Source organism: Hemitrygon akajei, chromosome 3, assembly GCF_048418815.1.
Source record: "Hemitrygon akajei chromosome 3, sHemAka1.3, whole genome shotgun sequence".
In the NCBI taxonomy this organism is placed as follows: domain Eukaryota; kingdom Metazoa; phylum Chordata; class Chondrichthyes; order Myliobatiformes; family Dasyatidae; genus Hemitrygon; species Hemitrygon akajei.
In genome coordinates this window covers 40,819,000-40,832,208 of record NC_133126.1, presented here as the reverse complement: position 1 = coordinate 40,832,208, position 13,209 = coordinate 40,819,000, and the positions used below count along the sequence as shown (strand labels likewise).

The following is a 13,209-nucleotide window of genomic DNA, read 5'->3' as shown; positions in this document are numbered from 1 at the left end:
AGAGGAGATTTGATAAATGTATACAAAATCATTAGGGATATAGATAGGGTTAATGCAAGCAGATTGTGGGTTAAGGGTGAAAGTTAAAAAGTTTAAGGGGAACATGAGGGGAACATTTTTCACTCAGAGGGTTGTGAGATTATGGACAAGCTGCCAGCACAAGTGGTGCACGTGAGTTCGATTTCAACGTTTAAGAGAAGTGTGGATAGGTACATGGATGGTGGGGGTATGGAAGGCTATGGTCTGGTCTCAGTACAAGTCCTTGGGAATAGCCAGTTTAAATGCCTCAGCTCAGACTAGGTGGGCTGAATGGCCTGTTTCTGTGTTGTACTTTTCTATGACTGAAGCGATTTATCCAAGAGGGGTGATACTGGAAGGGTAACTTGTTTGGAAAAGTGTTGTAGCAAAAGTAATAGCCATTTTTGATTTAAAGTATCCTGTACTATCACAACAATTATAGATTTCTGTTTTGTTATATTTTTCCTTTCCTCAAATGATTAGAAAAGCTTCATTCTATTTTATTGTAGGAACTTTGAAGCAAATGAGCTAAATTACAGCCTTTGGAGAATTGTTCCCTAATGGTTCCAGTGCCAGCTGTGAGCTCACAATGTGCAGATTTCCTTTATATTTGAGATGTAAGAGACTACGGATATGGTTATCAGGAGCCAAAGAAGGACAAACTGCTGGAAGATCTCCAGCAGGTCAAGCGGCATCTGTGCAGGCAAAGGGATGGTTTGAGACTCTGCATCGGGGCTATGTAAAGGGATGATAGCCAGTATATGGAAGTGAGAGAGAATGTGATGGTAGTGTCTGTCTCACAGGCAGATGGAGTCGATGTCAGCCCTCACTCTCCCTCCTATATAATCTAACTAACTTCCCTTTACATTGAGCCTGATGCTAAGTCACAACCTTTGCCTCCACAGATGCAACTGGCTAAGTTTTAAAAAAATTTATATTTGTTTTCCCTCAGCTAAGAAAAAGCGTCTGATCTTTGTTTTGTAGCCTTTTCAAATGACCGAAGTATGAGGGTATGCAATTTGGTCAATCATGACAGGAGTTTTCCCACAAATTTGATGTGTATCAAACATTATTCTTGTTTTTTTCTTTATAGTGTGATATTGTAATTCCATTTTCCCTTAATAGTTTTCTTTAACTACAAAGCACCAGTTTCATAGTGGTTTATATACTGAATCCTGCTTTGTTCTTGCAGAAGGTAAGGGAGAATTTATTCTTTGACAAATGAGAAACAATCTTGAATTCTTGAGCTAAAAGTTTTGGCATAAGAATTGGTCAGTTTGTGTAAAGCTGTTTACCAATTCCCTCCTGACAGCATTAACAAAATCTTTAAGTTAATTGTGACCATATTTCAACAAAGTACTACAATAAAGAGGGAACTTGCTGCCACGGGTGCATTGCAAACATCAAATTGTTTCTGAAGTGTACTCACTGTTGTGTGGAGAAATACGATTGTGACTCAATTCATGACTAGTTTTTACAAACCAGTAAGTTAATGATAATGGGGCCAGTGCAGGTTAAAGCGTAAATACTGGGTAAAACTCCAAGAGGCTTCCAACAGTGTGCTGCTTAGTTTTACTCTGGAGACTCGGCCTCGATTGCACGCACTAATCTCAGAGCAGGACAGTCAGGTGTAGGTGAGAGTGAGAATGGTATCACTGAGACGGGAGTTCCTTAAGGTTGTTATAGCCAAGGGAGTGGGGTGGTGGTGCAGTGGAGAAAAGCTCCCGCTACTTATTAAATGCTCCCAATGGCATGCTCCTCAAATAGGCTCTGACAACCAAGTCCAGCTTCTGGCTTTCACGTGTGGCTCGGCTACTAAGCCCGGCAGAACCGTTTTCCACTGACAGGTGCAGGGGCAAAGGCGGGTAACTAGCGCCTTAAAACCAGTTGCTGTAGACAGAAGAGGCTGGTTAGCCGTGGTTGACAGCTCGTCTAGGAGAAGGAACGCTAATCTCAAACCTCCGCTGCCTCGCGTCTATACCCGCTCATGGGGCAGGCTGCGGGAGTAAACTCGGGAGGACTCCGGAGCAGGAGTCCCTAAGGCAGTCCTACATTGAGTTCAACGCTGACTGGCAACTCCTGCGATGCCACTGGTGCCAAACTGTATCAGTGTCTGCCTTTCCTTTGGATTCATCAGCTGTGTGGAGAAGGGAAGCCTGCTGCCTGGGGAACAGCTTGCTCTCCATGTTGTACTGCCCTGGCCTGCACCATGGTTGACCTCGACCAATGACTTAAACTGAGAGGGGGCTGACATCAATTTGTTAGTTTACTTGGAAGCTTACTGCTTAACTACCTCCTCTAATAGTGTGTTAGTTTCATAAGTCCCCTTAATTCTCTTTTGCCCAGCTGGAGTCTTTGGCACTGTCCATTTTACTCTCTTTCTACAACGTTAGTCTATTGTTGTTCAGTTCAGGGCAGCTGCTGTAATTTGTTTCCATTCTCAATTCCAATCATATCTAGGGTGTCTGCAGCAGTAGCTTCATAAATGTACTGCTCTTCCAGGATGTCATGTACTATTTCTGACTGAGCTCTCTCCTTGCCTACACCCAGCTCTCCAGCAGAAATGTGGGACCAAGCGTAACTGAGGGATTACAGGTTCTCTCCCGTTTCCTTCCATTGCCTCTGTTAAACTGCTTGTCAAACATCCAATTCTGATTGAATTCCCTTTTGCTTTGGAAAGGTTGATAATATTGTCTATTATGTAATACAGATAATGTTGGAAGCCTAATAATATTGTCTAACAGGCCACACATTCTGGAATTCTGAACTACTTAGCATACACCTCTTCTTAATACCCACCTATTAGGTCAGGTGTTTGTTCCCTCCTATACCGTGCTCCTTTTGTGACTGTGCACATTAATGTTATTTTGCTGCAAAAATCATGTAATCATTAAAACAGGATTGTGATTCAAACCACTGTGCGTTCTGAAATCACAGGTGAAAAATGGCATTTTTACCTGCATAACAGAAGTCATTGCATTTTTGCAAGAGAGAGCTTTGATAATTGTGAGATGTGATGGAGCCCATTCTTTCCAGAGTGCTGAATTCACTTGTCTCAGAGGTGAATCTAAAATCACACCACTCTCATCAATGGATCAACTAGCTAGTCTGTATTATCATAGTGACCTGTTTGCAAAAGCTGACGTTCTTGCGTGGCAACACACACAAAATGCTAGAGGAGCTCAGCAGGCCAGGCAGCATCTGTGGAAGAGTACAGTCGATGTTTCAGGCTGAGACCCTTCAACAGGACTGGAGAAAAAAAGATGAGTCAGAGTTGGAAAATGGTGGGGGGGGGGAGGAGAGAAACACCAGCTGACAGGTAAAACTGGGAGGTGGGGAGAAGAGCTGGGAAGTTGATTTGTGAAAGAGCTACAGGGCTGAAGAAGGGGAAATTAATCGGAGAGGACAGAAAGAAAGAAAAGGGGGCAATGTCCCCCCCACCTCCTTCACCATTCCTCATCCCCTTTTCCCTCTCTATCTCCTTGTCTGCCCACCGCCTCCCTATGGTGCTCCTCCCCGTTTCTATCTCCCATGTCCTTTTGTCCTCTCCTATCAGATTTGCCCGTCTCCAGCCCTGTGTCTCTTTGATCAACCAACTTCCCAGCTCTTTACTGCACCCCTCCCCCACCTTCTAACTCAGACTCCTCATCGTTTTTTTTCTCCAGTCCTGCTGAAGGGTCTCAGCCTGAAACATCGACTCTTTACTCTTTTCCACAGATGCTGCCTGGCCTGCTGAGTTCCTCCAGCATTTTGTGTGTGTTGCTTGGATTCCCAGCATCTGCAGATTTCTCTTGTTTGTGATTAGGAGCAGTCATAGTATTCTTGATGGCCCTTTGTAATTCATCTAGTTCTAGTTATAGTGTGTGACTTTAGTTGTTTCCACAGAAATTCCCCTTGTATGTGCAGAATTACAGTGCACTTGGTTGTTCATTTTTAAATATTGCAAGATTGTATATCTTTGTCCGATGTTATAGTTAGTTATTAAAATCTTGAGTAAAACTTTGGGAGAACTTGATCTAAATGAAAGGATATATTAATGTATCAAAGGAACATTTTGTCAAATGTAATGTATAAAAAGATGAAATCCAATTAACAAATACATAGCTTACTAATGAAAAAAGTTAATTTATAATTTCATAATTGGCATGAACTCTGCAAATGATAATTACTCAAAGTATTTTTGTAGGGTCGTATGAAGATGGAGTTTTTCATGTAAATGGATTTGGATTTCCACCTACTGAACCTTCCACTGTTACAAGGTAAGTTTTGTCACATATTTTCCAGAAAGTAATTGCTTCAAGGTATTTACTTAATTTCAGTCTCTTAATTGAATAAAACTTAACATAATTTCTAAGATATTAACTATTGATGTGCTCATACCAGTAATGCATATATTAAGAGCAGCACGTCAAAATTGGTGCCCTGGAAGATCAGAGAGGTAATCTATGCTGAGAAAGATGGGAAAGATCTTAATGGATTTGCTTTGCTTCTGTGTTAACTCAGGAGGTGGACATGGAATCTATAGGTGAGGCAAATCAGCAGTGAGGTGATGGACCCTATAGATTACAGAGGAGGGGCTATTTGCTGTCCTGAGGCAAATTAGGGTGGATAAATCCCCAGGGCTTGACAAGTGTTCCCTCGAACCTAGTGGAGGCTAGTACAGAAATTGCGGGAGCCCTAGCGGAGATATTTAAAACATTCTTAGCCACAGGTAAAGTGCCAAATGATTGGAGAATAGCTGATGTTGTTCCATTGTTTAAGAAAGGCTCTAAGAATAAGCCAGGTAATTATAGGCCAGTGAGCCTGTCATCAGTAGTGGGTAAGTTATTGGAATGTATTCTAAGGAACTGGATATATAAGTATTTGGATTGGCGGGGACTGATTAAGGACAGTCAACGTGGCTTTGTGCATGGTTGGTTGTGTCTAACCAATCTTATAAAGTTTTTTGAGGAAGTTACCAGGAAAGTTGATGAAGGCAAGGCAGTGGATGTTGTCTACGTGGACTTTTAGCAAGTCCTTTGACAAAGTCCCACAGGAGAGGTTGTTCAAGAAGGATAGTCACTTGGAATTCATGATAAGGTAGTAAATTAGGTGAGACTTTGGCTTTGCAGGAGAAGGCAGAGTGGTAGTAGATGGTTGCCACTCTGACTAGACGTCTGTGACTAGTTGTGTGCCACAGGAGCTGGTGTTGGGCCCGTTGTTGTTTGTCATCTCTATCAACGATCTGGATAATAATGTGGTTAACTGGATCAGCAAATTTGCGATTGATGGCCAGATTGAAGGTGCAGTGGACATCAAGGAAGACCATCAAAGCTTGCAGTAGGATCTGGACCAGCTAGAAAATTGGCAAATGGAATTTAATGCGACAAGTGTGAGATGTTGCACTTTGGGAGGACCCGCCAGGGTAGATCTTACATGGTGAGCGGTAGGGCATTCTGTGGAATGCTATGGAACAGAAGGATCTGGGAATACAGATCCATAATCTTTGAAAGTGGCATCACAGGTAGAGAGGGTCATAAAGAAAGCTTTTGGCACATTGGCCTTCATAAATCAAAGTATTGACTACAGGAGTCGGGACGTTATGTTGAAATCATATAAGATGTCGGTGAGGCCTAATTTGGAGTATGTGTACAGTTTTGGTTTCTTACCTATAGGAAAGATGTAAATAAGATTGAAAGAGTGCAGAGAAAATTTACTAGGAAGTTGCTGGGACTTGAGGACCTGCATTATAGAGGAAGGTTTAATAGGTTAGGACTTTATTCCCTGGAAAGTAGAAGACTGAGGGGCGATTCAATAGAGGTATACAAAATTATGAGGGATATAGATAGAATAAATGCAAGCCTGCTTTTTCTACTGAGGTCACGGGTTAAGGGTGAAAAGAGAAATGCTTAAGGGGAACATGAGGTGAAACTTCTTGTCTCAGAGTCATGACTGTCCTCTATCTCTCCTCTATCCCGGCAATTGTACTTGAGCTCTGCAATAATGGAAGTTGATTTTGTTGAAAAGTGATTCGCTTAGGGTGAAAATAGTCCTCATTCTCCCTATTTGCAAATTCATGCTATTTGAAACAAAGTTTAAGAAAATGAGCATTCATGGCTGGCCTTCATTACAATTATCCAGGCTGTTACAGTGTAATATTACTGATGACTTGTCATGTTCTAAATTACAGAGCTTATTATGGCAACATCAATTTTTTTGGTGGTCCTTCTGCGACATCAGTGAAATCTTCTGCGAAATTAAAGCAATTGGAGGAAGAAAATGAAGATGCCATGTTTGTTTTTGTATCTGATTTGTGGCTGGATCAGGTGGAAGTTCTTGAAAAACTTCACATGATGTTTTCAGGTTTTTTAATTTCACCTCATCTGCTTAACTGGGGCTGATAATGTATATATTCATGGATTTATTGGGCATAGGCGCTGAGTTTATGTAACTTTCTTTTGAGTAGAAACGTCTTGGTTGATGTCAATCCTGTAATCCATTTGTAATTTGGCTTACGGAGATCTTTTAAGAAAACAGGCTTGTTGATATAATCTTTAGGTTCCAAACTAAACCCTACATTTACCAATAGTAATGTAATATGAATATTTATTGATTGGATGCTTAGAAATAAAAAAAAGTTGACTATTTAAAAAAAAAAGTTAGCTTAGGCATTTCTACCATTTGTTATTAGTACTGTTAACAATGATATAAAGAACATGCTTTGTAAGGCGTTATACTTTGGGCTGTAGTATAAATGAAACAGACACTTGTACTCTGCTTTGCAGGTTACTCGTCCATGCCACCCACTTGCTTCATCTTCTGTGGTAATTTTTCCTCTGCTCCATACGGAAAAAATCAGATCAAAGCTCTAACAGGTGAAGAACAATCAGTAAATCTATTACTTGAATTCTTACTTTGAACACTGTCTTGATTATTTTTTTCCTTACATTTTCAGAATCACTGAAAACCCTTTCAGATATTATCTGTGAATACCCCAATATCCATAAAAAGTAAGTGCTCCAGGCTTGACCTGACTTCTGTTTAATCATCAAAATTATTGTTGACAGTGAAAATACCACGGTGGACAGAGGAACTAATTTAATCTTCAAAAGAGGTTGATGGGAAGACTTCTTCTTATGCACTTTCACTTGCTTTTTAGCATTTGTATAAATGTAATAAACTGACCTAAGTTTCCGTAGTCAGCGCTGCTTACTCAGACATTGCCAGATTGTACTTGCACGTGAGCATTCAGTTTCAGTAATCCGAGAGCGTGCTAATGACTGCCTATTCCATATTACACTTCTCACCTACCATGAGATGGGGAATCGGGGAAACTACTGACAAAGGAAAACCATTATACTCAACCATTCCATTTATGGTGAACGGTTGGAGGAGACTATATGCAGAGTTGAAAGTATGAAGGAATTTGAAGAACTGGAAGACCAGATCCATTGTAGCTTAGTGAAAACAGCAGAGGTAAATGATCATAACTTCACGCAGATTGTGTTATGTGCAGCCCAGTCTTCAATAAGGTGAACAATAAAGGGGTAGTATGCACAGAGCACTGGAATAATCAAATGGAGAGGTTAAAAAGTTCTACTTAATGATTTTGGCTGCAGCATTCGGGCTCTCCATATAACTCAGGCTCTTGAGTCCTGGCAACACCCTTGTAAATTTTTTCTGTACTCGTTCCGTTTTTACCACAGCTTTCCTATAACAGGGAGACCAAAATGAACACTGTACTCCACATATTGTATCACCGGTGACTAGTATAACTACAACATCATGTCCCAACTCCTTTACTCAGAGCCAAGACTGATGAAGGCCAGCGTGGTAAATGCCTTTTTCACCACCCTGTCTATTTGTGGTGCTGCTTTTAAAGTTCAAAGTAAATTTATTACCAAAGTATATGTATGTCATCTCAGATTCTTTTTCTTGCGGGTTATATGCAGTAAATCCAAGAAACTTAACAGAATCAATAAGAGACCACACCCAACAGGACAGGTTAATAATCAATGTGCAGAAGACAAAAAAAAGGAAATAGTAATAAATAAACAAATATCGAGAACGTGAGATGAAGAGTCCTTGAAAGTGAGACCATGAGTTGTGGAACAGTTCCTGTATCACCTTCCTGATGACAGCAGTAAGAAGAGAGCATGGCCAGGGGTGGTGGAGTCCTTGATGATGGATGCTGCTTTCCTGCTACAGCGCTCAGTGTAGATGTGCTCAATGATGGGGAGGGCTTTACTCACGATGCACTGGGCCGTATCCGCTACTTTTTGTAGGATTTTCTGTTCAAGGGCATTTGTTTTTCTATACCAGGCGGTGATGCAACCAGTCAATGTACTCTCCACCACATATCTATAGAAGTTTGTCCAAGTTTTAGATGTCATGCTGAATCTTCGCAAACCGCTAAGGAAGTCGAGGGAGGCACTGACATGCCTTCTTCATGATTGCACTTACAAGTGCAAGAACAGGTTTGTGAACCCTTTGCAGTTATCTGGTTTTCTGCATTAATTACTCATAAAATTTGGTCTGATATTCATCTGAGTCACAATAATAGAAAAACATAATCTACCTGAACCAATAACACATAAACAATTGTACTTTTCATGTCTTTGTTGAACACATTGTTTAATCATTCACAGTCCAGGCTGGAAAAAGTATGCAAGCTCTTTTATTTAATAACTGGTATAACTTCTTTTAGTAGCAATAACCTCCACCAAATATTTTCTGTAGCTGCTGATCAGACTTGCACAACAGCAAGGAGGAATTTTAGACCATTTCTCCATCCAAAACCATTTCAGTTCATCAATATTTCTGTGATACCTTATGTGAACAGCTCTCTCGGGTCACACCACTGCATCTCAATTGGGTTTAGGTCTGGACTCCGACTTGGCCATTCCAAAACATGAATTTTCTTTTTAAACCTTTTCTGTTGTTGATTTACTTTTGTGTTTTTTTGATCATTGTCTTGTTGCATCATCCAACTTCCATTAAGCTTCAGGTGACAGTCTGCTACCTTGACATTCTCCTCTAAGATGTCTTGATATTATTTTGAATTCATTGTTCCTTCAATGATTGCAAATTGTCTAGGCCCTGAGGCAGTAAAGCAGCCCAAACCATGATGCTCCTTCCACCATGCTTCACAGTTGGGATGAGGTTTTGGTGTTGATGTGCAGTGCCCTTTTCCCTCCAAACATATCAGTGTGCATTTTTGCCAAGAAGTTCAACTTCTGTGTCACCTGTTGACAGAATGTTGTCCTAGAATAATCGTAGAACACCTAGGTGGTCTTTTGCAAACTTGAGACATGCAGCAATGTTTTTTTTAGAGAGCAATGGTTTCTTCTGTTGTGTCCTTCCATGAACACTATTCTTGTTCATTGTTTTTCTCATAGTGGACACATGAATAGAGACTCTAGAAAGTTCTAGAGATTTTGCTGTTACCCTTGGGTTCTTTTTCACCTCCTTCAGCATTGCATGTTGTGCTCTTGGTGTGACCTTTGCAGGATGCCCACTCCGAGGGAGAGCAGCAACAGTACTGAGTTTCTTCCATTTGTAGACAATTTCTCTCACTCTGGACTGATGAACACTTGGGTCTTTAGAAATGCCTTGTAGCCTTTTCCAGCTTCATGCATCTCTATAATTCTTCTTCTAAGATCTTCTGAAAGTTGTTTTGATCAAGGCATGGTGCACATAAACCAAACTCTCTTGAAAAGAGCAGGCTCTGTCAGTAACCTGACTTTGTGTGTATTATTTTATATAGAGCAGGGCACCTCTACAACCCATGCCTCCATCTCATCTCTGGTTGGAACACCTGATTCCAAATAGCTTTTGTAAAAGGCATTACCCCAGAGGTTCACATACCTTTTTCAACCTAGACTGATTGTTTAAATGGTGTACTCAGTATTGATGAGAAGAAGTACAATTGTTTTTGTGTTAATAGTTTAGGCAGATTGTGTTTGTCTATTTTGTGACTTGAGTGAAGATGAGACCACATGTTATGAGTAATTATTGCAGAAAACCAGGTAATTGCAAAGGGTTCACAAACTTTTTCTTGTAACTGTATATTCTGGGCCCAGTGCTGATCCTATAACACTGACGAATTTAAAGTTGCTGAGTCTTTCCACCTGATTCACCTGGTGAGGACTGGCTCACGAACCTCCAATTTCTTCCTCCTGAATTCAATAATCTGCTCATTGGTCTTGCTAACGCTGAGGTTGTTGTTGTGGAACCACTCAGCTGCGTTTTCATCTTCCTATATACTGATTCAGCCCATAACAGTGGTGTCATCGGCAAACTTAAATAGTTCATTGGAATTGTGCTTAACCTCACAGGCATAAGAATAAAGTCAGCAGTGGAGAGTAAGCGCACGACATTATGATGCACCTGTACTGATGGAGATGTTGTTGCCAATCTGAACTGACTGGGGTCTGTGAGTGAGGAGATTGAGGATCTACTGGCACAATGAGGCATTGAGGTGAAGGTCTTGGAGCTTATTGATTAGTTTTGAGGGCTTGATAGTATTGGATGCTGAGCTGTAGTCAGTAAAGAGCATCCTGATCTATGCACCTTTCCTATCTAAACGTACTATGATTGAGTGAAGAGCCAATGAAATGGCATTTGCTGTGGACCTGAAGACAATTTGGAGCAGATCCAAGTCGCTTCTCAAGCAGGAATTGATATATGTTTCAGCACCAACCTCTCAAAGCACTTCACCACATTGGATGTAAGTGCTACTGGATGATAGTCATTGAGGCAGAGTATCATGTTCTTAGGCACTGGTAAAGTTGAAGCAGGTGGAGACCTCATACTGCCTAAGCAAGGGGTTAAAGATATCAGTGAACACCCTAGCCAGTTCACCAGCAAAAGTCAGGTCTTTAGTACTCGGCCAGGTACACCGTTTGGGCCAGACGGTTTTGTGTGTTCACCCTCCTGAAGGGTGCTATCATGTTGACCTCAGACTGAAATCACATGGTTATCGGGGGCTGTGGGAGCTCATGAAGGTTCCGCCATGTTTTGATGGTCAAAGTGAGCATAGAAGTTATTGAGCTTGTGGCAGCGAAGCCTTGCTGTCACCTGTGTCACTTGGTTTCACTCTATCAGAGGTAATAGCATTCAAGCTCTGCCACAGCCGTTGAGCAGCCAGAATTACCACTTCGGCTGTGAGTTTCAATGAACTATACGCTTGTACTGCTGAGCCCCTCTGTTCTATTGTACTCCCTCATGCCTTATCAAACAAGCGCTCCTGTGCTGGTTTGACTTTCCAGAATGAAACACCTCACACTTAATCCGGATATTTCTTCTCACCCTCTCACTTGTAAAATTGCTCTTCCCTTCTCTCAGTTCCTCCATCTCCACTGCATCTGTTCCCAGGTTGAGGCTTTCCATTCTACAATATCTGAGATGTCCTTTTTTTTTCCCCCCAAGAGTAAGTTTTCCCTTCCACCATTGTTGGTGCCCAATTCAGCACTTCATTCTCCATAACTTCTGCTGTCTCCAATGGGATCCCATTACTATGGACATCTTTCCTCCCACCCACTGCCCCTCTGCTTTCTGTGACACAAATTACACCTCCCTCACCAGCATTCAGGGTCATCAACAGTCCTTCCGGATGAGGCAACACACCTGCGAGTCTGTTGGAATCATTTACTGTATACAGTACTCTTGGTGTGGCCTCTTCTATGTTGGTGAGACCTTCTGTCCATCGTAAAAGGTAGGATCTCCCAATGGCAACCAGCTTTAATTTGACTTCCCATTCCCATTCTGACATGTCTGTCCATGACCTTCTGTACTTCCACAATGAGGTCAAACTAAAGTTGGAAGAGCAACACCTTGTATTCTGTCTAGGTAGCCTGCAACCTGATGGCATGAACATTGATGGTACAGTAATTACTCTGCCTTCCCCCCTTCTCTCTCTTTGTTCATTCTCCATTTTGGTAGCTCTCTTACTCCTTCTCCTCACCTCAGCTCCCTCCGCTTCCCCTCTTCCTTCCCTTTCTTCCATGGTTCATGTTTCTCCTATTAGATTCCTTCTTCACCCCTTTACATACCTCTTCCACCTATCATCTCTGAGCTTCTTACTTCATTCCCCCCTCCTTCCCTACCCACCTACCTTCCCTCTCACTTGGTCTCACCTATCACCTTCAATTTGTACTCTTTCCCCCCCCCCCCCCCCCACACCTTCTTATTCTGGTTCTGCCCCCTTCTTTTCCAGTACTGATGAACTGTCTTGGCCCAACATGTCAACAGTTTATTCCCCTCCATAGATGCTGCCTGACTTGCTGAGTTCCTCTAGCATTTTGTGTGTTTTTCTGTATTGAAATCCATATGCCACTCCTCGCCCGCTTCCCTAACTGATCAAGATTCCCTTGTAAAACTACAACAGCCTTCTTCTCTATCAACAACACCTAATTATGTGGACTTGCTGATCAAGCCTTGTGAATTTGCATCCAGATCATTTATACGAATGACAAGTGTTCCAACGCCAAGCACTGCAGCACGCCCCTATTCACTGGCCTTCATTCTGAGAAACAACTTTCAACCACCACTTCAAAAGCCTTCAAAAGGTTCATCAAAAGCACTTCCCATGCACAAAGCCATGTTGGCTCCTAATCAGACTATCTATCTAAATGCTGATAGATCCTGTCCTTCAGAATTCCCTCCAGTAACTTCCCACTACTAATGTCAGGCTGACCGGCTTGTTCCCTAACTCGTCGTTGTTACCTTCAATAAACGATGGAACAACGTTATCTACCTTTCAGTCTTTGGGAATATCACCAGTAGCTAAAGATAAAGCAAACATCTCCACAAGGACGAATGCGGCCCTGCTGATCTCTAAGGGGGACTAATTCTGTCCTGAGCCATCTTTTTTAATGTAGCTATAGAAGTCTTGAGATTTTCCTTAACCTTACCTGCCAGAACCATTTCCTATCACATTTCTCTGTTAGGAGTATTATAGACAATAGACAATAGGTGCAGAAGTAGACCATTCGGCCCTTCGAGCCTGCACCGCCATTTTGAGATCATGGCTGATCATCTACTATCAATACCCGGTTCCTGCCTTGTCCCCATATCCCTTGATTCCCCTATCCATAAGATACCTATCTAGCTCCTTCTTGAAAGCATCCAGAGAATTGGCCTCCACTACCTTCCGAGGCAGTGCATTCCAGACCCCCACAACTCTCTGGGAGAAGAAGTTTTTCCTTAACT

The 13,209-nt window shown here is 41.8% G+C and overlaps 1 protein-coding gene across 1 annotated transcript in view; it reads left to right on the top strand.

Moving 5' to 3' along the window:
• pole2 (polymerase (DNA directed), epsilon 2) overlaps positions 1 to 13,209 on the top strand; it is a 49,285-nt gene that overhangs the window by 25,953 nt on the left and 10,123 nt on the right. The window contains exons 9-13 of the mRNA XM_073039637.1: positions 1,165 to 1,213; positions 4,205 to 4,277; positions 6,188 to 6,360; positions 6,783 to 6,872; positions 6,953 to 7,007. Coding sequence (XP_072895738.1) covers positions 1,165 to 1,213; positions 4,205 to 4,277; positions 6,188 to 6,360; positions 6,783 to 6,872; positions 6,953 to 7,007 — 440 coding nt within the window. The remainder of the gene's footprint in view (positions 1 to 1,164; positions 1,214 to 4,204; positions 4,278 to 6,187; positions 6,361 to 6,782; positions 6,873 to 6,952; positions 7,008 to 13,209) is intronic.